The 27044-nt window shown below is 42.0% G+C and overlaps 1 protein-coding gene across 8 annotated transcripts in view; it reads right to left on the bottom strand.

The window, feature by feature from the left end:
* DENND1A (DENN domain containing 1A) overlaps positions 1–27044 on the bottom strand; it is a 523231-nt gene that overhangs the window by 130089 nt on the left and 366098 nt on the right. For all 8 annotated transcript variants that reach the window (XM_043916893.1, XM_043916896.1, XM_043916894.1 and 5 more), the window contains one exon: positions 21183–21308. In XM_043916893.1, coding sequence (XP_043772828.1) covers positions 21183–21308 — 126 coding nt within the window. The remainder of the gene's footprint in view (positions 1–21182; positions 21309–27044) is intronic.

Here is a 27044-nt window from a genome sequence, read left to right as displayed (position 1 = left end):
ACATCATGAGAAATGCTGGGCTGGAAGAAGCACAAGCCGGAATCAAAACTGCCAGGAGAAATATCAATAACCTCAGATATGCAGATGACACCACCCTTATGGCAGAAAGTGAAGAGGAACTAAAAAGCATCTTGATGAAAGTGAAAGAGGAGAGTGAAAAAGTTGGCTTAAAGCTTAACATTCAGAAAACTAAGATCATGGCATCTGGTCCTATCACCTCATGGGAAATAGATGGGGAGACAGTGGAAACAGTGTCAGACTTCATTTTTTTGAGTTCCAAAATCATTGCAGATGGTGACTGCAGCCATGAAATTAAAAGACGCTTAGTCCTCGGAAGGAAAGTTATGACCAACCTAGATAGCATATTGAAAAGCAGAGACATTACTTTGCCAATAAAGGTCCGTCTGGTCAAGGCTATGGTTTTTCCAGTGGTCATGTATGGATGTGAGAGTTGGACTGTGAAGAAAGCTGAGTGCCGAAAAATTGATGCTTTTGAACTGTGGTGTTGGAGAAGGCTCTCAAGACTCTCAAGAGTCCCTTGGACTGCAAGGACATCCAACCAGTCCATCCTAAAGGAGATCAGTCCTGGGTGTTCACTGGAAGGACTGATGCTGAAGCTGAAACTCCAGTACTTTGGCCACCTCATGTGAAGAGTTGACTCGTTGGAAAAGACCCTGATGCTGGGAGGGATTGGGGGCAGGAGGAGAAGGGGGTGACAGAGGATGAGATGGCTGGATGGCATCACTGACTCAATGGGCATGAGTTTGAGTAAACTCCGGGAGTTGGTGATGGACAGGGAGGCCTGGCGTGCTACGATTCATGGGGTCGCAAAGAGTCGGACACGACTGAGTGACTGAAGTGAACTGAACTGAAAGCTCTAGCTGACTTTCTCTGAGAGATAAGATTCAAAAAGATAAGAAACTGGAGGTAGACCAAGATCCCAGAAGACATCCTTGAGTCTTCTCTTTCCCTCATCTGGCACATTAGCAAGTCCTGTCATCAGGTTATACCCCAAATCTGACCACTGCTCTCCATACCCTCTAGGCCACAGTGGTCTCTCCTCCAGTTCCCTGACTCCTCCTCTGGAGCCTCTGAAGTCCTTCCCCCACATAGCAGCCAAAACAGGCTTCTTAAAACTTAATTCAACCATGCTACTCTTCTGTTAAAGTTCCTCCAATGGTTTCCATTGTATCAATGTTAAAATCAAAATACTTCCTCAGCCCACAAGATCCTTGACAATCCAGTTTTTGCCTAGTTTTCTCACCTGTCTCCTAGGACTCTGCTTCAGACACGTTGCCTTACTTTCCCTCCCTCAAATGGGCCAAACTCTTTCCTCCCTTGGGTATCTGTATCTGCTGTGTCTTGTGCCTGGAATGCTTTTACCCCAGGTAATTGTACACCTGTTATTTCTCATCATTTAGCTCTCTGCTCAGATGCCACCTCCTTGAAGAACACCAAAAAGCACCTCCACCTTCCCCTCAAACCTATTACTCACTGCCCCTTACAATGTTTTCTTTTCTTTGTGGCACTTGTCACCACCTGAAATCATCTTTCAGTTTTTGTTCATGTTTATCACCTGTCTTCCTTCCAGTAGAAGCTCCATGAGAGGACTTATTACATTTGTGGTTTTCTCAGGAAGCAATGGGGGGCTTCCCTGGTAGCTCAGACAGTAAAGCGTCTGCCTACAATGCGAGAGACCTGGGTTTGATCCCTGGGTCGGGAAGATCCCCTGGAGAAGGAAATGGCAACCCACTCCAGTATTCTTGCCTGGAAAATCCCATGGACTGAGGATCCTGGTAGGCTACAGTCGATGGGGTCGCAAACAGTCAGACACGACTGAGTGACTTCACTTCACTTCAGGAAGAAACGGGAAAACAGAAAAGAAGGATTTGGGGAATTTGTTGTTGGTGGTAACAATAGTAGCATAGTTTTCTCAATATCTTCAAATCCTCACATAAAAAAGGCAGAACAACTAGAAAGCAAAACTTCAAACACATATGCAATATTTACAACAAAAATTGGTGAACAATGAACCTGAAAGCAGGTAAGTACAAACCATCAATACTGCAAATCACCAACAGACCTGTTTGGTGTCAGTGTCTGGAGACGTGAGAACAAGTGAACCTCCAAACAACCAGTAGGGCTTTGCAAAAAGCTCAGTGGGCCAATTTAAGAACAGCAGTTGAAACTGGGAGGGTCCTGACCTCTGCAACAGCTGAGAGTGCAAGGGACCTACACTAAGAAGTGAAGGGGCTGGAGTAGTCTAGCCCCTACAAGCCTCTATGAACTTGAGAGAATGTGTCCGGACTCCCTTCCATAGCAGGGATGCACACTCTGGACAGAAGCTGCTGGGAGTGTAAACAAGACAGAGCAGCATAATGACAAGGAAGACGAATGTCTAGATCAAAGTGGGAGATGGGAACACAGCTAGAACAGTTCACAAAGCATCTGTCAAGTTTCTGAATACTACCAAAAATGGCGAAGAGGGAGCTCTGTGAAATCAGAAAAGCTTTCTTGAACTCCATCTCATCCTTAAGTCAGGAAAACTAATTTCACATAAAAATGGATAATACAAAAGCATTGAGGTAAAATCCCCCACAAAGTTGTAAGAAATAAAAGAGTGAGATATATCCACAAAAATATATCCTGAAAGATATGCCCACAAATAGATTAAAACTGCAATCTACTATTTCAAAATAAGCTAAAGACATTAAGAAAATTATACAAAGTATGCAAGAATAACATATACATGAACTGTAAAAACTCAGAAATGAGGGTACAGAACTTGAATAAGAATTAGAAATAAAAGAAAAATATTTTCTGAAATGAAGGCTAAACTAAAGGGACTATAAGAGCATATCAATATCAACTCAACAGATAATGTTTTAAGAAAAACAAAAGAAAAAGTCTTTTTTTTTTTTTGAGAAAATCTTTAAAAATAAAAAAAAAACAAGGAGAAATTCTATCTTAACAGTAATATAAAGTTAAAAAAGCAATTGAGATAAAAAAGATTTTAAAGAAAGTGAAAAGTACTGAAGGCAGGCAAAGAAGATTGAATATACAAATAATTGGAGCCCCTGAAGAAGAAAAATAAATACAAAGAACAGAATCAATGCCCAAACCTATAATTCAAGAAAATTTTTTTGCAAACTAAAAAAAGACTTAAAATTGTATGTTTCATATATGTTGAATGTGTTAGTTGCTCAGTTACGTCCAACTCTTTGCAACCCCACAGACCCCTTAACCCACCAGGCTCCTCTGTCCATGGGATTTCCCAGGCAAGAATACTGGTGTGGGTTTTCATTTCCTTGTCCAGAGGATCTTCCTGATCTAAGGAGAGAACCAGTGTCTCCTGTATTGCAGGCCGATTCTGTACCACTGAGCCATATTACATACCTGAGATGACAGAACCAAAAGGACCATCCAAGAACATCTAATAATATTATCGGACTTTAGGAGAGAAAAAACTCCTTAGCATCTAATAAAAAAGAATATGCAATTTATTAAAGAAAGAAAATTAAGATAATCATCAGACTTTGATGAGAGCAACACTTTTTGCCAAAAGAAAACATAACAATATGTTTAAGACATTTAAGAAAAGAAAGTATGAGCCAAGGATTTTATATCCAGCAAACTGACTCATCTAGAAAGGGCATAGAAAGATTATTATATATTGTTCTTATGAGCCTTCCTGAGGAATCTACTAGGGAGCCAGCTTCAGACAACCAGAAATGGCCAAAGAGCTATCACCATTAGAACTGGTTATAGTAACCTAAGCCTGAGACTAACAAGGGCTGAAAGGGAGAGAGGCTAGTGTGTTATGGCTGTGTGTTCTACCAAAGCAAATACAGTTTAACAGCCAAAATCTGCAGGAAGAATAAGGAAAGAATATGCAAAGCAAAGTTAAAAGATACTCTAATCGTGCTGGTAGTAACATCTGTAGTGCTTTCTAAGGCTGCTGTATATGAAAATAAATTAGTAATTATGGGATATTGTAATTCTGTCATTCCCCATGCCCTTCAGAACCAGAATTCTCAGTAAAGAAGAAAGGAAATACAAATGTGACAGAGAAGAAGTTAAGCAAAAGGTCTGTAGTCTTGAATTTGGATGGGGCATATCTATCTGTATGCACATGTACACATGTATACGAGTGTGTGTCTCCCTCCTTTGTCCACTGAAAAGGCCTGGAAACAGTGACCAACGCAGTAGTAGTGAGTATCTTAAGAACTCAGATTTTGGTTTTGAGATACTAATTCTCACTAAAAGAAATCAGTGCTTCCTGAAGAAATGTCTGATTCTAGATTTGGGGGCAGGAAAGGTTCAAGATGAGCCTGGGGCATCTTGTAATTTCAGATAACAAGAGAGCTAGGGTCACGAACAACAACAGAAAATACTCAGGGCCAACCTGAAGAAATTCTCAATGGCCAACATGAAACAGTTTGAGTTTCAATACAATGATAACTTCAATGGGCCCAAACTCATCAAATATGTTTAAATCTATCAAGTTATAGTAATACATATACATGCTTTGAGATGTTACAGAGTTAATTCTTTATTCTAAACACTGATAAATATAGGGAAAAAATCAGCATTTACCTTGTCTTTGCCATAGTAACTATGACACTGGATAACAATATAGTAAATGAAGCAAAGTGTCTCTTTATAAAAACATTCCAACTAATAAATGAAAAATAAACAATAAACTGAGAACATCCTCATTTTGCAACTCCCAATGAATAAACATATGTAGATATTAAGCATCACTGGCTACTAAAAATCACTAATAACGATGCAGCCAAACTTGATGTGCCTCTCACAGCCTTGCCAAACAGCACCCGCAGTCTCACCAGAAGACTGAACCTTAGTCCATCCAATTTCAAAACTCAGTCACCAATCAGCAGGAAATATAGAGGACAGAGGAACACAGTGAACAGCACCATGATTATGCAATCGGCATGAAAGGGGTGGAGGAGGAGACTATAATTTTAAAGAGAATTTTAAAAGCAATATAACTTTTTAAAAAAATGGACAAGACTAAACTACAGCATCTAGGGATATACATTTGGGTAATAAAACTATTTTTAAAAAGTATTAAAATCAGTATGATAGTTACTTTTGGTAGGAGGAAAAGGATTTCGATGAAAGGGGTTTCTGGAGAGGGTAGAGAAGAAAAGAAAGGGAAAGTTGCTCAGTCATGTCCAACTCTTTGCAACCCCATGGACTAGACAGTTCATGGAATTCCCCATGGCCAGAATACTGGAGTGGGGAGCCATTCCCTTCTCCAGGGGATCTTCCCAACCCAGGGATCGAACCCAGGTCTCCCACATTACAGGCAGATTCTTTACCAGCTGAGCTATAGTAAAGTTCTATTTCTTGTTCTGAGTAGTGTTGGTCTTCAGCCATTTATTTGATTAGTGCAGTTTTCTTTATCTGTTTTACAATGGAGAGATTTTTAAAATGTATAATGATACCTATCCAGTGGGAAATACTGTAATGATTGAATGTCAACATTTCTTTGTAAAGTGTCTTTACGATGAGAAGTCTTACCATCTTTTCCTTAAATTATGTTGTCTTGACTTTGAAAAAGAAACCTTCATACTAACTCTATTGTGTCTTCATAGGATAGAATGTAGATAAAACTCTGCTATAAATTAAAAGAGTCATTTTTATCTTCTTAAAAATTAATATTGTTGATAATGGAGGAAGTTGTGCATAAGTGGGGACAGGAGGTATACGGGAAACTCTATCTCCCACTAAATTTTTCTGTGAACCTAAAACTGCTCTAAAATATGAAGTTTATTTATTAAAAATAACCCCTACCTAATATTAAGTTCTTTCCACGTGTCAGGTACCATGCTAAATTATCTCGTTTAATCTTCACAACAATCCTATGAGGCAGGCTACATTTGTTCTCCTTTTATAGATGAGGAAACCAAACCACAGAGCAAGTAACTTGCTCAAAATTATATCAATAGAAAAGTAGAACTTGGGTCTATTTGACTTCTGTGGGCATTTCCATACTTGATCCATCTCTTAGTGCCGTCTCTACTTTTGGAATTAAACTGATCTACTTATAAGTAAAGATCAGGAAACAGACATTAAGGTTACAGAAGCTACTACATATAGCACCACTTCTTGGAAACAGAGAGAAAAGAGGCATGAGTTCCTTTGAGCCCACTTGTCACAGAGACCCTCCTCTAGGACAGACTGATCTCCCCAGCACTAGGGCTTGAGTCCAAGCTGGCAAGATGCTTTCTGCATCAAGATTAAAAGTGTTTGGGAAACCAGAGAGATGAAAGAAACAGTTCCATGCTGCTGACAGCAGGGAGTGCAGCAAAAATGTTTTCTGTACCCTAGGAATGCAAAGTCACCACCCTGACACATTGAATTATCAACTCTGGACTAAGAAGCAAGATGTTAGAGTTCACATTTCTTCACTAGATGCTGGAAACCATCACCAAAGAGAATCAGAAGCAGCATGGGACCAGTGGGGAAAAATGTGAGTTCTAGACGCAGATGGCCCTGGCCCTCAATCCTGGCTCTCTCCTACCAGCACCTACCTCACCCAGGGGCTCTCTTTATCCCCTTCCTTGGTTTTCTTTTTCCAAATGACATTTATCACCCCCTGACCCAGTATATATTGACTTCCATCTTTGTTTCCTGTCTGTGTCTCCCTAGAATATGAGATGTAAGGGCTGGGACTTAATTTTGTTCACTGCTGCATCTCCAAGCACTTAGAACAGAGTCTGACATAGTAGACTTGTTAAATGTTTGTTCAAAGTTATTGGTTTAAATTATTTCAACTCTCTTTAAGTTCCTTATCAAACCGGGGATACATACCATGTACATTTAACCAAGAAAATATAAATAAAGGGCAAGAAGTAGGCATTCAATAAATAGTGGGTTCTCCTTCTTGTTTATCTTTTGCATGACATTCCTCAACAGAGGATAAAATTAATCAACTCAGGATAAAAGCTCATCTTCAAGGGATAATGACATTTTGAGCTGGCAACTAACTTGCTCAGCACACCCGCAAACTCAGAGTTTTAAAGCGGTGAACATGAGGGTAAAAGTGTATCACAGTAGGAACACGGGCAGAGAAAATCTCAAGGCAATGGTTGATGAACAATGCCAGTGAGCTGTGACTGAGGAGAACAGGGTGAGTGGAGACCTGCCAGGTCACATCACTAACAGGGACCAGCGAACCAAACATGAATAATCTCCAGTTAAAGGCTTTCCAAAATTCCTGCCACACCTCCATGGAATGTGACTGCTGGTGAATTAGGCATTCACTGGATAAAAGGGAAGCTGCCTCTACAGTCTGTTGTGGTGAGCAGAGGCAATTAACAGACAGCAAGTGCTTTATACCCACCATCTTATTTAATTCTGAAAATAATTTTTAGGAGGGTGGTATTTTTATTCCCATAAATCAAACTGGTGGTTCAGTGGGGAAGGGCTTTGGAGGTTTCACATCTTGTACGTGGTGGCTTTCCTGGAATATCAACTTTCTTTAGCCTGTACTGAACTGATAACTACAATATATGGAAGGGTGCCTCTCCAACACTGGAATATTCTACTGCACATTCACAAGCTGCCCCTACTCCAATGCCCCCAGGAAGTGAATACATTAAGAAATTAGACATTACTAGATAACAATTGCTAGCTAATAAAGTGAAGTGAAAGTGGCTCAGTTGTGTCCAACTCTTTGTGACCCCATGGACTGTATAGTCCACGGAATTCTCTAGGCCAGAATACTGGAGTGGGTAGCCCTTCCCTTCTCCAGCGGATCTTCCCAACCCAGGTCTCCTGCATTGCAGGCAGACTCTTTACCAGCTGAGCCACAAGGGAAGAACTTCAGCTAATTCACTGAAGTCTGGAGTAGTCAATCAACATATGTGGATCTCTAACACTCCTGTTAGCTCCAGGCTAAGCCCCCAAAGTTTTAAATACCTTATTCTTGTTTCAGTTTAAGATAGGAATCAGCCAGACATGTCAAAGACACCTTGTGAAGGTATCACTTACTTATTCTCCTTACAATTCAGGAACTAAGGTTCAGGGAAGTATAATAACTTGCCTAGAGTCACATGGCTGGGAAGAGGCAGAGTCCAGGTTGGCACCAGGTTTAACCATAAATCAGGTATTTTTTTTAACTTCACAATGTTGTTTATTATTTGCTGGGTGTGTGTGTGTCAGTAAATAGCCTTAATATCTGGAATCTGGGAGCACTGGTTCTGAGCCTGTCTGACCTCAGACCCTCTCTCCACTCTTCTCTATTCTGTACAGAGGGCAGGCTGAGTTCCTTGGTATCCTGAGTCAGCTGGCTTCCTGCTTGGTTTGGCACATGCAAGGTGCTGGTGGGAGACGAGGAGGAGAGGGAGGGAGAGGCTGAGTGTTTTTCCTCTCTCCCCTGCTGGGGTGGGCTGTCCAGCAGGGGTTCACCTCCATCTGACCCAAGCATCCACAGCACAGACCCACAGGTTCCAGCTTTTGTCAGGTGACCCTTGTCTTGGACTCAGGCACACCACCTCTGCTCTTGCTAATCTCTGGATTGACTTTGCTCCTCTGTCAGCTGGATAACAATTTACTGAATCGTTTCCCCTCCTGTACACATATGAAGTGGTTCCTGTCATCCTGGTTGGATCCTGACTGATCTATGGATCAAACTGCTGGCCAGAGGGGATGGGGACCGGTGGCCCGCGGCCCTGCACTACGAAGGCTGAGTGATGGCTGGGCTCTGGGTCTTACTTATTGGCCACGATCTTCTGTCTGACTAGAGAAGCAATGCTTTGGAAAAGGAGCATGCTTTTTCTAACCTGAGGCTCACAGCGGTGAGACTGGGGTGAAATGAACACAGTTGGTATCCCAATTCCACGGCCTTAGAGCAAGAAACACTCATAATCAAGCTTTAGCTACAGCAGTGTTTCCCAAACTGTGGTGAGTAGTTGATGCCTGGAATGTTAATAGGTAGTTTGTGGGGAAAAGCATTTGAAAAATGTTAACAAAGTTAACCAGATTTCTTTATAACAGGACTGTAGTAAGGTACATTGTAAATATTTTTTTTTAAAAAGCATTACAGTATGCAATATGCAACAGTCACAAATTTTATGTGATCAGAAAACATCAATATCTTTTGGATCTAACATTTCAAGGACCACTGTTCTAGAAATGCTGGTTTATGGTATTAGCACTAAACCCCACAGTAAAGAGTCTGCTTCCAATGCGGGAGACCTCGGTTTGATCCCTGGGTCGGGAAGATCCCCTAGAGAAGGAAATAGCAACCCACTGCAGTATTCTTGCCTGGAGAATCCCATGGAAGGAGGAGTCCTTCCATGGACTGGCAGGATACAGTCCATGGGGTCACAAAGAGTCGGACGTGACTGAGCGACTTCACTTGGGTCTTTCATGGACTGGAGCTGATCCTTTCTTCACTTCGTTCTCAGCCATATTCCTTCCTGTCTATGCTCCAGAACACAAATGCTCACAGTACCTGACCACGCCATATAGTCTCATGCCCCTCACCTTTGCAAGGGCTACTTTCTACCCTTGCTCCTGGGGAACTGCTACTGTTTCTGCATGGCACCATCCCAGTGCATCTTTCCCCAGTGAGCTTTCCCTTGGCATCCAGACAGAAGTGACTGCCAGTGCCTTTGGATGTCCACCACCTTGTACAACATTCCACTATTGCAGTTACCAAACTTAGTGCAACTCTCTGCTTACCTTCTCTTTGCCCTGCATGACTCTTAAGAACAGGACTGAATCTTTCTTGTCAGTGTGTGCAAGCCAGTGCCCTAGGCAGGGTGGTCACCAGGTCAGGTTTGTGCGGGGAACAAGTATACTAAGATTTTAAGTACTTGTAATCACTTCCCGCTAAGGTTTGATTATAATCGACTTAAAAACATGTTAAGTCAAAGTTCCACTGTTATGACCATCCATAATAAATTAACCTTATATTAATGTAGCTTTTATTATGATGAAAATAAGTGAATTTCTTAAAACAACAACAACCAAACCCTAGTATCAACTGAAAAACAACTAATATTAAGAATATTTAGCACCTGGATTAACACTGCTACCAGAAAGCTTGCCACTAGGTGTCAGCCAAGGAAAAGAGGAGGAAGGACTGCACTTTAGAAGTGTTTTACTTTTTCATCCAATTATTACTGTAAATATCAATTATTTAAACAACAAAATATTAGGCAATTAAAATTATCTATTAAAGGGATGTTTTTAAGAATATATCTAAAATTTTGAAATTTCCCCTTTGCAATTCATAAATAGTTCATAAATGGTGTTAGTTTAACCTGTATTTTTCAAGAAACATTTGCACAGATTGGAGATGCTGATTCCTAAGAGGAGACCAGATCAGTATTCTTCTGAAATGACTTCAAATTGTACATAACACAGACCATATGGTAATCACCACTGGGGTGAGCGGTCAGAGGAAAGAGCATGGTTGTGAGAATCAGACAGATGGAAAGTCCGAATCTTGGCTCTGCCACTTCTTAAAAAAGTGACACAATCTTTCCTAGCCTCGATTTCTCATCAACAAAATGGGGCCACATCACTTCTTCCATATGAGGACTGTAAAAACCGATCAAGGGACTATATATATAAAGAGTGTAGCATAAAATAAAGGCTTTGTATTATTTTCTTTTTCTTAAGACTTTGAGTTTTAATGATTTAACAAAACTGTGTTTCAGCTCCCAAACTGCTATGGACACTGTAACTAGGGACTATTGTCACTTCATTCAGTCCACAGAGAATTATCAGGCACTGTCTATGTACTAGGCTCTGTGCCAGAGATACATGACTAACCACGACACACTACCAAGGCATCCATTTCTTGGTGAAAGGATAGCACAAGGTTGAATATGACTGTCTCTTTCTGAGAATATACCCACACCCCACAGAAAATCAGTGCGGATGCATGTCTGAGGGATTGGGGGTGGGGGTGGGGCAAGGATATCTATGATTTCGTCCTCTAAGGATCATTATGCCTCCTGTACAGAACAAACCCACCATTACTCCACCTTACGTTACTGAACCTCTCCTGTGTGCTGGGGGTACAAGAAGGAGTAAGACAAAATCTTCTCCAGAAGCTCACAGTCTGGCTATGTACATGAAGTCTGCACTGTTTCAGGCTCTAAATTGTCAAATGTTATCACTGCTTGAAAATGGATCAGAAAGGTTTCTTTTTCAGAGCCTCACTGAAAAAGCAAAAGACCCTAAAGTGAGATGATTTGACTTAAGACACTGGTAACAGTAACCATGTCTCTTTGCCACTGCTTCTGCAAAGACAGTATTTAAAACTGCCACCATGGATTCAGCTTACTTGCTAAATTAATATACTGCCTTGTGCATTTTCTTAGCTAGAACTGAATATTTACTGGGCGTGGTGATTTTCACAGAGGGTGAGCCCCTCCAGATCCTAACTGCCTGGTGTTGGTTAGCATGCGAATGCTGCGCAGGGTCTTTGTCTTACATTTACACCTTCATGGTGTGGTGTTTGTGTCAGATTCTTCTTCTCATGCTCTAAGATGAAGCTGTGGGTAATTTTTTTTTTAAACTAAGCATCTATATTGTGCAACACTGAAACATTTACCACCAGTCTTTCTAATGCATACTATGGGGAAAATGGTATCATTCATTCATTTGTTCAGTCATTCATTCAACAAACATTTAATGAGCACCTACTAAATATTAGACTATGTTTAGGACACCAAGGATTACCAAACGTGGTCCCATCCCACAGGAACAAAGTAAGAAAGGAGGCAGGATTATTAAATGAGATCAAGTGAAAGCCTGGAATTCCTCCTGGATAGTCTAGGATACACTAGCTGTGTTTTATTTTTCAAGTATTTTAGAACATATGGGGATTTCATTTTGATCATATTCAGTGATGCTCTTTGAAATCATACAGTAAAGCTTGATCATTGTTTTTAAGAGGATTTCCTGCCAGTTCTCATCTTTTCTCACTTAAGGACTGACTTTTCACTTGAGCAGTCTACTTCTAGAATGACTCTTAGTTCAGTGAGCATTCACTGTGGTGTGACTCAAGGTTCCAGGACACCCAAAGTCTATTCCTGAGCAACAGCAATGTCTCTGGGAGGTGGACAGTGGATATGTGGTACCAACATCAAACAAGGGTCATCTCCCCGCAACAGGCAAAAATTGTTTTGATGAAATAGGTAAAAAGATTCTCAGTTCTATTTTCTCTTAGAACTGTTAGAAAGTAATGCATTTTGGAATTTTAAACCCTTGGTACTACCACTCCCACTTGTCTGTAAGTGCTGGTGAGCAGTAACATGAATAAATAAATATCAAATAAATACAGATGAAGGAAACAAATGTGAATTCTTACAAATCTTTTAGGCCATTATTTGAGATAAAAACTGAACTTTCATAGTTACTTCAAAAGACAGAACTAAGTGGGCCAATCTTAGGTTTTGCCTGGTTCCAGTTAGCCTGACACCTGCTGAATAAGTATGGCCATTACTGTTCTAGAATGGGGCAGTCTCATTTCTTCCTCTTCCTTCTTTACCTTCTTGTCATCCAGAAAAGGTCACTCTCAGTTAAAATCCACTATCAGCAAAAAGCTACATTATCACTATTTTTCTCAACAGTCTTACAGAGTAGGTATTATCTCCATTTTATAGATGAGACAATTCCGACTCGGGCCATCTTCTGGCAGATGCCACAGCCAGGATTAAAGCCCAGGTGACTCCAACGACCATACACTTTCCATCATACTCTGGAGCCTCCTGAGCCACTTGGAGCCACAGAGCTATAGGGCTGGTCCCTGGAGCCCTGGTGCTGGAAGCCCCTGCCCTTTTCCCTGTTGCATTCCCAGGACATGATCTGGACTTGGGATAAACACTAAAACAAGAAAAAACAGTAACCACTTACCAGTCCCTCTCTAGGCTACCACAGACTCCTGTGTCAATGCATCTCTTTAGCTCAGGCCTATAGACTTTGGCTATAATTCCCTACCTACTTACCTAGAACAAACTGGAAAATAAGAAAATCTTTACCATCTTTTCCTATAGTTCATGGGTACCCATTCATACTTCACAGACAAATGTAAAATTAGCATGGCCTGTATGTGGAAAACAATTTGGTGGTTCCTAAAAATGGTAAACATAAAATTACTATATTACCTAACAATTCCACTCCTAAGTATACCTCCCGAAGAACTGAAAACAAGCATTCAAACAAATACTTGTACAGGTATATTCATAGTGGCATTATTCTCAATAACCAAAAGGTGGAAACTACCCATTTGTCCATTAACAGATGAATGGATACATAAAATGTGGTGTATATATACACATTCAGTGAAATATTATTCAGCCATAAAAAGGGACGACGTTCTGACACATGCTACAATGTGGATGAACCTTGAAAACATTATGCTAAGTGAAATAAGCCAGACACAGAAGAACAATATGATATGATTTCATTTATACAAAATACCCAGAATAGGCAAATTCATAGAGATAGAAAGTAGATTAGAAGTCACCAGGGGCTAGTAGGTTGGGGGAACTGAGAGTTATTGCTTAATGAGTTCAGAATTTCTGTTTGGGGTGATGAAAAATTTTGAAAATACATAGTGATAGTGGTTATACAACATTGTGAATGTAATTAATGCCATTGAATTGTAACTTAACAATGGCTGAAATGGGAAATTTTATGTTATTTATGTTTACCACAATTTAAAAAAAAGTAAAAAGCAAAGGCTCTAGAGACAAACATGTGTTTGACTCCCCGCGCTACCACTGCCAAGCTGAATGGAGACTCTTGGAGTCAGCCTTGAGGCGCACATACCAGTCCCTTCCATGCTTCATCTCATTTCTCCTTTCCCTTGGTTTCCTTATTTCCTTATCTCATCTCACTTTAAGGTTCCACAAGCTTTTTTTGTTTTTGTTTTTTTAAGCACAAAATAGAGGCACAGACAAATTAGTAACATCATTTATGTATGTTCTGGGTGCACTCTGCTTGCCTCTGTGGAGGGCAGGGAGCACACGCCACGAAGCATTCTCAATTCTTTCCATTTTGAGTTGCTCCTAGGCTGAGTCAACGGAAATCTGCTTCCTTACCATGTTGTGACAAGTTGGCACCCAGAGTCAGGCTCTTGCAGACTTGTATTTCTCCGATTCAGAAGACTTTGAACTAAAGCATACCAAAGCTTTATTTACAAAGACGTTTGGTGGCATATTAATGACAATCTCAAAAAAATTGGAAACAAGCTAAACGTTCAACATGAGAGAGTAGTTACAGAAATTAAGGTAGCTGTACTTGATAGAATATTCTGCAGCCATGTAAAAGAGCCTAGGACGTAATGTGAAATGGAGGATCAGTAAGATTTTAACTTAAGATTTTAAAGCAATGTAAACACTTTGCATAATGAAAAACAATAAGAATATACAAAAGGTAGTTGAGATAGTTACAGGGATATTTTAATTTTCCTAGTTTGTAAATGTCTTTTTTTGTTTGTTTTTTTTTTTTAATTTTCTGTTACACTAAATCACCTAAGTAGAGTTTGGGTTTTGTTTTGTTTTTTAAACCATGAGATCAATGGTGTTACCAACCAGGAGACAGATATATATGGTATTTTTCTGACCTGCTCCAACATAGCCTCGTCCGTTCATGCTTGAAAGCCAGGTTATCAATCTGCTTTTATCTTAACGTCTCTGTCTTCAAGGGGTTTTAGGTGGATAAATATGACTCAGCAGAATTATGTGCGAAATCAGAGGCTGAAAGGTGGATGATGGCAGCATACCCGTAGCTGAATCTGGAGCCAGGCCTCTTGGGAACAACTAAGCAGGCAGGACTGGAGGAGCTAGTGACTGCCTACACAGGCTTCTTTGCGGCACTGATGTTGACTGTCGGTTTACCGTCCCCACCTCAGTCATCGTGCCCTGTGGGTAGGGCCTGAGCGCCATTCATCCTGGGGAGGCCCAGCTAGCACACTGGCCCACTGAGAGCCACATGAGCCTGTTGAATAAACAACTCTCACTGTGCTCCATCTATACTGGCCTTTGCACCACTACCGGCACGGAACCGAATGCATCTTAAAGTTCCAATCCCCACCAGTTTTGCTCTCTGATATCACATTTACCAGGGACCTGCAATGGGTCAGACATGGGAAAAGCACCTTCATTCGCATTGCCTTAAGATGACTCCACATAGCCATGAGCTAGGAACTAAGAAACTATGGACAGAAAAAAGGATGCAATTAAAGCACACAATTCTATTTTTGAAAGTTCTTTAAAACTGAGGCCACTGTGCTAAGAAATGTCTTCCAAAGAAAGGGTGGTGGTGTAGTCTTATTCAGATTTCAAGATGATATAATTTTAAACAAAGGAGTGAAGTAAAGTAAGATTCTTTTTAAAATTCATTCGTTTTCCTGAGGAGGGAGAAAGGGGACTCGAGGCAAATTCAAGACCAACACTGCTATACACATATTCCAAAAGTTGCAGTCTTCTACCCAGCAGAGAAAGGATCCTTGGCCTAGCAATTAAAATCATTTGTCTTTTATCCCCTTCTTGCCAAAAAGGACCCCAGCCCTAACTAGTTAATCCCTAACACACACTGCTACTCCCAGAGTTGCCTGGCAACTGCTAGGAGGCGTGTCAGAGAGCAAGAAAGGCCTAAATAAATGAGCTGAAGCCTGGGCTGCCGCTTGACACGGATAAAGGAGGTTTTCCAAATGGAGCTGCCTGGCTGCTTGTGGTTCTGTCATTAAAGTGGAGAAGAACAACTTGGCTTGCCCGATATTGTTAAATACCTTGGGCTTTGCACCTGATATTCTCCGAGTGATGGAAAAATGGCTCACATGCCCTTGTGATTCGCCAACACTCTCCCCTCTGCCAGGCAGCACCAACCTCCAAAGGCTAAAGCCAGGGAAGAAGCAGTGTGCATGCACTGAACAGAGGTCAAGGGCCAACCCCGGCCCCACACACTTCTCTGTTCTTTCATTTCTTTCACGGATCCTTCCGACCACTGTTCCAAAACACACACATTGATGCCTCTGCTATGCCACGACCTGTGCCCGGTGATGGAAATGCAGAGAAAGAGTTGTTAATGTGGAACACGAGGAAACCAGAACAAAGGCAAGAGAGAGGATCGGGTGGAAGAAACCTGGGTTTTCGAGTCAGGCCGATCTGAGTCTGACTCCAGGCTCATAACTGCCAGGAAGTAACGGACAACTGCCGCCCCTCTCCCATCTGTGATGTGGGCAGCGAGGGGTAGTCGTGGGGAATTTCTATGACCACGGATGCAAAGCAACTCAGGGATGAAGCCTGTTGGATGCTGTCGAGCAGGTAGGAGTCTCGGCTATAACTGGATACCCTGGGGTCTTACTTTCTGATCCTCAAGAGGAATAGGTCACCTGGCCCTAAAGAGACACCTCACTGGGGAGCCCACAGGGGCCCTCTGGCCCTGGGATGGGTGCACGGCAGAAGGCACGGATGGAGGGGGCAGCCTGGCACCTGGCTGGGCCTTAGCAAGGAGGCTGCCTTCCTCTTCCCTTCCAGGCAGGGGAAAGAAAATGAAGCTTGAGACTCCCTAGCCAGCTGCATTTTGAATTTTTTTTCTTGGTAGGAGAGAAAGAAAAAAGGCCAAGGAGTTGAAAACCTCAAGCAAGCTGTGGGCCGTGGAGGAACTGCTGCCCATCTCTGCCTCTTGGGCTGGGCTGGGCCCCTCCAGAGGGGCCCCACTGGAGCCGAGCAGAAAAGCACACCAAGCCTGTGATGTTTCATCTTTTAAAAAACACAAGTCCTGTGACTTGGCAGTGACCTGAGTCCCATGACCGCAGCTGCTGGCTCAGGTGGGAAGCTCCTACATTGTATCCTCCATGCTTCACATGCTCCTGCAGGCCGTCTTTGTCCTCAGCCTGGGACTGTTTCTCACTCGACCTGCCCTAGAGTCTCCCCTCCAGGCTACCAACCACTTCTGGCCACCAGCCTTCTCCTCCAATTTATGAACTGAAGGCCTTAAATGCACTTGGGTACCTTCAACTCAATAAAACCACATTGAGGATGCCGCCTAGGGAAATAATCCACACCATGGAATGAAGATTTATATAGAGATAGTCACCACAGTGTGGTTTAAGATGGTGAAAGTTAACAACAAGCAAAAGAACCAGCGCTGGGATAATGTGGTGGGCCTTCACACTGGTTTCAGATGGCAAGGACTTGATAAAAATCTCTGTGAGTGGGGCCCAGACATTTACCTTTTTAAGAGCCCCACAGGCAACTCTGATCCATAGCCAGAGCTGAGACCCCCTGGAGTCACCTGATGAGAGATGTGCAGCCAATTTTTTAAGAGTTTTTATATGATATGGAAAAAGTGCTTACTACACTCTAAAAGGCAAAACTAAATAACAGGGAACTAGATTGCTTTGCCAGGAATATCTTAACTCTCTAAAAGTAAAAAATCAAAACCCCAAACCAAATGAAACAAAAACAACCCCAATCCTCCAACTTATCCCTCCCCTCTTATATACAGAATAGATAACTAATAAAGACCTACTGTATAGCACAGGGAACTCAATTTGATCCTCTGTAATGACCTATATAGAAAAGAATCTAAAACGACTGGATATACATACACATATATACATACATCCAGCATATATCTCAGGATATACATATGTGTATAACTGATTCACTTTGCTGTACAGCAGAAACTAACACATTATAAATCAATTATTCCTCAATAATTTTTTTTTTTTAAGATGAGGAAAACAGGGTAAAAAGAAAAGCCCAAAACAAACATAAAAACTCCAAAACCTAGAGCCTTGGTGGAAACATGCTAACATGTTATCTCAGCTCCATATGACAAGATTATGGGTATTTTCTCATTTCTATTCCCATTACTTTAAACCTTTCTTAAAAAAGAAAAACCAACAAGAAACCAAGAGCAGTTTTGTTTTGTTTTTTTCAAATAATCAGAGAAACACGTAAAAGACAAGTGGCCCCATGAAGGACACCCCTTCCCTCAGCACTGTGCTGCTTGCCACCCAAGTGGGCTCATCCAGGCACTGTTCTCCACGCCTCCCATATGGCCTGACTCTAAAACCCCTGACCCCTTCTTGAGCTCACATGCATTTTGCAGTCATTATTTTAATTAATCTCACAAACAATCTGGTATTGGAAGTGTTGTTATTCCTTTTTCTTTTTTTTAGATGAGGGGAATTGGCTAGAATTAAATCTACAGTTTAAAAACCATCTAGATAACAAGATGAGGCTTGGTCAGAAACTTTCAGGCCCTTGGCTTCTCTCTTGGCCTTACAGAAAAGAGCTATTCTGGTGCAGATAAATCAGACCAATAGCATGACAAGTCTGCCTTATTTCATTGATTTATAAGATGTAAATTTCTTCACATTTTAACATCTTTGAAATCTGGATGTCTTACAATTGATGGCATCCTTCAATTATAATTGGCAGCACCCTTTCTTAATGATACATGAAACAGCGGTACACCTAATGATGGAATTACATGTAAAATTCAATGAAAGGTACCATGTTTATAATCAATGCTATTTTTAATGACTTCATAATATTTTATCACATGGATGGACACTTAGTCTGCTCCACATTTTGACCATTGTAACCTGCTACTCAGGACACTTTCACATCAAGCTTTCCCTGTTTCTACTATGGGCATCATCATCCTCTCCCAGATCTATATCTTGGGAGACATTTTGATATTTCTTGCCCCTCATCTCTCATATCTATTTCTAGACTCATCTAGTCATTTCTTCTTCATGGTACCTTTTCCTGGTGTAACCACTGGAGGGCTATCTTCTGAGTTTTCCAACAGTCCCCTGGTCTCTGCTTCCAGTTTCCTTTTCAGTCCAGTCCTGCATTACTGGTCAAACATGACTTCAGTCACATCATGTCTCTGCTCACACTCCTAGTCTAGGATCTAAGGCTCTGTCAAATTTGGCTCTAGCCTCTCCTGAAGCCAGCCCTATCTCTCTACCCAAACCCATGACCCCAGACAAAGAGGCTATGAGGGGTCCTGCCTCCAAGTCTTTGCTCACTCAGATAATTCCACGCCCACCACAGGAAGGACTGCTGCTATCTTTCTTTTTCCAAGTTTTACCTTTCCTCTGAACAGTATTATGGCTCACTTGTTCCTTATAACCATCTGAAAATATAGAATAAGTATTCTTTCTCTCATTTCACAGTGAGGAAACTGAAGTTTAGGGAGACTAAGTGCCCTACGCAAGGTTGCACAGCTAGAAGTACAGAGCCAGGCTTTAAACTCTTGGACTTTAATCTTTAAACCCGAGGCCTTTAGGATGTATAGCAGGATGTTTTAATCGATCAGTCGTGTCCGAATCTTTGTGACCCCATGGACTTTAGCCTGCCAGGCTCCTCTGTACTTGGAATTCTCCAGGCAAGAATACTGGAGTGGGTTGCCATTTCCTTCTCCAGGGGAGTTTCCCAACCCAGGGATTGAACCCAGGTCTCCTGCATTGCAGGAGATTCTTTACCGTCTGAGAGACATAAGTACAAATACAACCATAAACTCCTCTGGAGGAGCACCTTGTGCCCAGATTATATACCCAGCAATATGTACCAGAATAAACAGTCTCTGGACTCTAGACATATACATGACAACAATGACATCTTTGTAAGAGTGTAAATACTTCATGTCAATATCAATCCCAGTAGCCTAAGATAAGGACAGGCCAGTTGTCCCATTCTTACTTTAAAGATGGGAAGAAAACAGAACTTTCCTTGAATTCTATCAGCTCTCCAAACAGCACTGAACCTGATTGGTTTGGCTGGGCCCAAGGTCAGGACAAAGAATCAGAGCCATCTGTCTTGGAGACAAGTAGGACATGAGGAACTTGCTTTAAGCTGAAGGGCTTTTTAGGACCTAAGGGAAGTATTTCTTAAGAAGCAAAGACAGTGCATCCCTTCTGTCAGGTGACACTGCCTGAAGCTGAGGCAGCCGAGCAAGTCAGGCCTGAGTGCTGGATGTAAGACAAGAACACGGTGGCTCGAGGCTGCTGTTCCTTGAGCACCCACTGCCCCAACCACTTCACAGAGTGTGCACCCTGGCTAAAGGGTGTTTGCTATCACTCTGTGCTTCACTTACACACATGATGGGTTCACAACAGTCAAAAAGTACCGATCCAGGTATAACTGTGGCTTATGAGGCAGCATGGTCAAGATTCACTGTCAGAGTTTGCACATGAAATGCACTGCCTGATAGCTACTCATCTTCTGTCATTTAATCTAACAAAATGTCTGTCTAGGTCCCTCACAGCCACTCTGACTAGGTTAGGTGTGGTTGCCATCTCTGCCTGCTCAGGAGGAAGGGAGGGAGCCCCATGTCCCGAGAGAAAAGGGCTATCAACAAGGTCCCCTCCAGAATCCTCTCCTATGCAGTGACCCAGGTCTCTGGGCCAATTTCTCCATTCTCCTTGGCTGAGAGGCTATGAGTAATTAAGCATCTGATGAAAGCTTCTCACTGAAGCTGGAAGAGCTGGTAGTTTCTTTGGTTTTAGGGATGACATGGTGTCTTCATACCCTCACAATAACTAATCACTTCACGATGAGGTAACAGAGGCTCTGAAAGGCTGACAGGCCCTGGAGGCAGATGACATCATCCCCCAGTCCTCAGCACACTTAGCAGTCAATATACCAAGACCACTCTGGGAACCTCTAAGAAGTGAGCTTCTGGATGCTCTGCTCTCTCAAGTGTGGAGAAGAGGTTCCTTTGCAGGAAAAGGGCAGTGAGGCACAGAGGGGAGCATGGGCTTTGGGACAACCTACCTGGCTCCTCCACTGGTTAGCAAGTCATCATTTCTGTGAGCCTCAGTTTCCCCATTTGTCAAGTGGAAATGATCACTGCTACCTCATAGGCTTACCAGGACTTCTCAGTGAGAGCAGGTGTGTACAGTGCTAAGTACTGCAACCCGCAGAGGGTGCTACTGTCCAGGGAAGGGAGGGGTCCTAACACCCACAGGAGCAGACAGTCCTCCACTCGGGGCAGCGCAGCTTCCTTGTGCTAAGAGGAAGCGTGAGGGGAGCACACTTCTCCAGTCCCCACCAAACACACACGCATAAAACCTCCTTTGGTGAATTCAACAAAAGATGACTAGCAAGTTTCTTGTGGCCCTTACCAAACATGGATTTGTGACATGCCAAGAAGCTACTCACCGGCTCGATTTTCAGAGCATTTCGGTAGCTGCCGAAGAAAGCGGCCTGGGCCTTGAGGAAGGCTCTGGCCACACCATCGCCGGTTGTCGTGGAGACCTTCTTCAGTCGGTTCTTCAGTGAAGAGATCTGGTGACAGAAAAGAGACATAGGCTGAGGGCAGGGTGGGAGGAGGATGGCTATATGCAACATATACAGAGCTTTAGAAAGCCCTGGGGAGGGGGATGGATCTGACACCTCAGCTGCTGGGAGAGCACACACACATTCAGGATTAGGGCAGGTTTTTGAAATTTAAATAAATGTTGCTCTTATTAGTGCATATCTACGAAAAACAAAAACAAAATCACTTTCTAAGCAGTTTCAATGTGTCAGGTAATTGCTTTCACATAAATTTCTGTACTTAATTCTTTCAACAATCATATAGGAAAGGGATTGTGTTCCTATTTTACAAGGGTATTAACAGTCTCAGAGAGATTAGGTTACATGCTCAGTAACAAACAAAAGTGGTCAAGTTGGAATTATGAATTGAAATCTTATAATCTGAGCCCAAACCATACAAATTTTTTTAGTTCTAATTCTATTTGCTCTTCAGATTACTTACAAATATTAGAAATAAATGGTTTATTTATAATACATAATATATATTATGATATACCTCATACCCAAAATATTTATCAAATGTATTATAAATTATATATGCCTGCAATGCAGGAGACCCCAGTTCAATTCCTGGATTGAGAAGATCCCCTGGAGAAGGGACAGGCTACCACTCCAGTAGTATTCTAGAAGTATTCTTGGGCTTCCCTGGTGGCTCAGTCGGTAAAGAATCTGTCTGCAATGCAGTAGACCTGGGTTTGATCCATGGGTTGGGAAGATTCCCTAGAGGAGGGTATGACAACCCATCCATAAAGATGTGTGCTAAGTCACTCAGTCATGTCTGACTCTTTGCGACCCTGTGGACTACAGCCCACCAGCCTCCTCTGTCCATGGGAATTCTGCAGGCAAGAATACTGGAGTAGGTTGCCATTCTTTCCTCCAGGGGATCTTCCCAACCCAGGAATCAAACCCAGGTCTCCCACATTGCAGATGGATTCTTTACCAACTGAGCCACCAGGGAAGCCCCCATAAAGTATATATAATATATATTATTATAAAACTGATACTCTAAAGGAATAGTCATTATATAGATGTACAGAAACACACTTACATATCTTACAGATATGCATGCAACAGATTAACATAAAATAGAAAGTCATGGCAATGGAAAAAGAATAAGCCAGGTATAGATTTAATATATAAACATAAGCCATCAGGTCTTGTGTTTTCAAACTGTGGAAAATTCTTAGAAGAGATGGGAATACCAGACTACATCACCTGCCTCCTGAGAAATCTGTATGCAGGTCAAGAAGCAACAGAACCGGACATGTAACAAGAGACTGGTTCAAAATTGGGAAAGGAGTACGTCAAGGCTGTATACTGTCACCCTGTTTATTTAACTTATATGCAGAGTACATCATGTGAAATGCCAGGCTGGATGAATCAAAAGCTGGAATCAAGAATGCCGGAGAAATATCAATAACCTCAGATATGCAGATGACACCACCCTTATGGCAGAAAGCGAAGAGGAACTAAACAGCCTCTTGAAGAAAGTGAAAGAGGAGAGTGAAAAAGTTGGCTTAAAGCTCAACATTCAAAAAACTAAGATCATAGCATCTGGTCCCATCACTTCACGGCAAATAGATGGGGAAACAATGGAAACAGTGACAGACTTTATTTTTTTGGGCTCCAAAACCACTGCAGATGGTGACTGCAGCCATGAAAGTAAAAGATGCTTGCTCCTTGGAAGGCAAGTTATGACCAACCTAGGCAACGTATTAAAAAAGCAGAGACATCACTTTACCAACAAAGGTCCCTCTAGTCAAAGCTATGATTTTTCCAGTAGTCATGTATGGGTGTGAGAGTTGGACCATAAAAAAAGCTAAGCACCAAAGAATTGATGCTTTTGAACTGTGGTGTTGGAGAAGACTCTTGAGAATCCCTCGGACTGCAAGGAGATCAAACCTGTCCATCCTAAAGGAAATCAGTCCTGAATATTCATTGGAAGGACTGATGCTAAAGCTGAAGCTCTAATACTTTATCCACCTGATGTGAAGAGCCAACTCATTAGAAAAGACCCTGATGCTGGGAAAGATTGAAGGCAGGAGGAGAAGGGGACGACAGAGGATGAGATGGTTGGATGGCATCCCCGACTCGATGGACATGAGTTTAAGTAAGCTCCGGGAGTTGGTGATGGACAGGGAGTGCTGCAGTCCATGTGGTCGCAAAGAGTTGGATACGACTGAGTGACTGAACTGACCTGAACATCAGGTCTTACATAGTAGCTAGAAGTAGACTTCAAATTTTGAGTTGAGCCTCCTAGTGGTCAAAACAAAAAGGAAAACATGAGAAGCTGTGGGACTCTTTGGGTCAAAAGCAGTTGCATAAATGAACACAAAATTTACTGAAAATGATAACTAAAAGAGATATTTCCTGAATCCTCAATGTAGGAAAGATTGTGTGACGTGACAGTTGTTGCCCTCAGAGACAAGATCAACCCTCCCAGGCTGTTTCCAATATGCCATTCATCTCAGGATGCCATATTGCACAACTTCTGGGCACACCACTCACACTGTGTTCCACGTGAAAACTGCCTCTGGAATTGGGCAACTTGGTAGCCTTGAGTCAATGTGATACAATGGTGAGCAAAAGCAGACAGCAAAACCTTAAACTTATATTCTTGTGAGGAAAATACCAATACATGGGACATTGCTACCATGACGAGCTCGTGATGGAGCTCACCAAGGAGGTCAAGGAAGTCTTTGTGGAGAGAAACAGGCTTATGCTGAGATCTGAAGTATGAGCTGAAGCAGTTAATTCACAAAGAATGGAAGGAACGGTGTACCAAACATGGGGATCAGCATCTGCAAAGACACTACAGTGCAGAGGAGTTCAGAGACTAGGGAGAACCGTGGCTTCAGTTGAGAGAATATGGAGAAGATAGCTTAAAATGAGAACAGACGGAAGGGTTAGGGTTAAGAATTGAATACATTAAGGAATTTTCCCCTTGATTTTGAGATAAATGTAAAGCTAACAACTGTTTTTAAGTGCACAGGTGATATATCAAGAGCAAATTTAGGAATCTGTATGGGACTTAGATATAGGACTACCTAACAGCCTGACATTATTGAAGGATAAGATCTAGGGTAAAATTTTAAGACAAAATAGGAAATTAGATGCAGGTGGTCCATGAATTATCAACAAATTTTTTTTAACATGAATGAGTAAAGATTTTTTTTCTGGGTGTAGGCTGTATAGCTATATTCAGGTTCCTAAAAGTGCCTGTGAACATAAAAATATTAAAAATCTGGGATGGATTACACACACTTTTGAAACATTCCATGGACATTATTTCTTGTCAGAAGCCCCAAGCTTCTGATAAGGGGTTTGTAATAGCTTATTAAGATATATTTTACATATTATAAAATTCATTCATTGAAAATATATAATTCAGAAGTTTTAGTACAGTGACAATGTTGTACAACTATCATTACTATCTAAATTCCAGAATACTTTCATCACCCCAAAAAAGAGAATCCACCTTATTGGTAGGCACATCTTACTCTCCACTACTCCTATCTCCTCCCTTGCCCCAGTCTTAGATAACCACTGATCCACATCCTGTCTCTATGGATCTGCCTCTCCTGGACATTCCATATAAATGGAACCATATAATATGTGGTTCTTCTTGTGACTGGCTTCTTTCACTTAGCAGTGTTGTTGCTGTTGGTCAGTCACTAAGTCATGTCTAACTCTTTGCTACCCCATGAACTGCAGTCAGGCTTCCCTGTTCTTCACTCTCTCTCTTAGTTTGCTCAAATTCATGTCCATTGATGCCATCCAACCATCTCATCTTGTTGCCCTCTTTTCCCCTTGCCCTCAATTGTTCCCAGCATCAGGATTTTTCCAATGAGTCAGCTCTTTGCAACAGGTGGCCACAGTATTGGAGCTTTAGCATCAGACCTTCCAATGAATATTCAGGTTTAATTTCCTTTAGGATTGACTGGTTTGATCTCCTTGCAGTCCTCTCAAGAGTCTTCTCCAACATCACAGTTTGAAAGCATCAGTTCTTCGGCACTCAGCCTTCTTTATGGTCCAACTCTCACATCCATGTTTGACTACTGGAAAAACCATAGCTTTGACTATGTGGACCTTTGTCAGCAAAGTGATGTCTCTGCTTTTTAAAACACTGTCTATGTTTGTCATAGCTTTCCTTCCAAGGAGCAAGCGTCTTTTAATTTCGTGACTATTTTCACGTTTTCCCCAGCTATTTGCCATGAAGTGATAGGACCAGGTTCTATGATCTTAGTTTTTTGAATGATGAGGTTTAATCTAGCTTTTTCATTCTCCTCTTTCACCTTCATCAATAGTCTCTTTAGTTCCTCTTCATTTTCTGCCATTAAAGTGGTACCATCTGCATATCTGAGGTTGTTGATATTTCTCCCAGCAATCTTGATTCCAGCTTGTGATTCATCTAGCCCGGCATTTTGCATGATGTACCCTGCATATAAGTTAAATAAGCAGGGTGACGATATACAACCTTGATGTACTCCTTTCCCAATTATGAAGCAGTCCATTGTCCATGTCTATGTTTGTTCCTCAAAATCTCTGCTGTCTCCACATAAAAGTGTATACAGAAATGACGCAGCTGCCCAACAGCTGATGGAGATACATAAAATGTGCTCTTGCCATAGTCAGCCTAGTGCTCGTTATAAACATATTTCATCCACACTGTGGCACTTATTAGTACTTCATTCTTTTTCACAGATGAATATTTCATCATATGGAAAGAGCACATTTTATGCATCTCCATCAACTGAAGGGCATCTGGGTCATTTCTACTTTTTGGCTATTATTATTAATGCTGCTGTAAACATGCATGTATAAGCTTTTATGTGGAGACAGCAGAGATTTTGAGGCCAGAAACCAAATGGCAAAAATACTCACTGCCAGATCTTTTAAGATAAAAACAATCCGTGTTTACTGTACATAGGGAAAGAAACCTTGTACCGCTGCTACAGGGGCAAACCACATGCTTCGAAAGCCCAGTGTGTGAAGGTAGGGTAACCACCTCCTTGGCTAAGTCAAAAGGGATGGGAACATGTGTTGACGGGGTAGCCACTATATCTCCATGCAGAGGTGGGCCAAGGAAAGCAGTTTTCCTCTGGAAGCAGCTTGGAGTCTATCTCCACACCCGGTTGTAAATATTCTGTTTATCGTGACTCGCCCCCCTCCCACTCCTATTCTGGGACTCATGCGTCCCAGAGCCCACTCATGTGGTGAGAGCCCACGAGAAGCAGCGCCGGCCACTTGGTGCCTGGCGGACTGCCATGGGCCTCCAACTTGAAACAGCAATATGAGAAAGAAACATGCTTTATTAAAATGTTAAAAATATTGCCCACTTCCCAACCTCCAAATAATAAAAATTCTGCCTTTCCTAGGGATGAGGGTGACATTTCCATCCCTTGAAACAGTGCAAGCTGGTGTCGCTCTTTTGGCTCCTCAAAGCCCTTGGGCCACCTGTGCTGCAGATTATTCCTCACTTAACCTTCCCTGGCCTTTCCCTTTCATTCGGGAGGTGTTTAATTACCTTGGACTCACAAGGCTGCACTTCAGGTGAGCCTCTCCTAATGGCCTCATTACCATTTTGCACAAAGAAGTCGTTGCTGATTGTAACTGAGCAAATAGGAGTATGTGCCTCCCCGCTAGCCCCAGCTGCTCTGAAACCAGCCAAGCAGTCCTGGGTTCCTGGTGCCCCTGTGACCACTT

The sequence above is a fragment of the Cervus elaphus genome, chromosome 11, assembly GCF_910594005.1.
Source record: "Cervus elaphus chromosome 11, mCerEla1.1, whole genome shotgun sequence".
Classification (NCBI taxonomy): Eukaryota; Metazoa; Chordata; class Mammalia; order Artiodactyla; family Cervidae; genus Cervus; species Cervus elaphus.
This window is presented reverse-complemented; position numbering and strand designations above follow the sequence as displayed.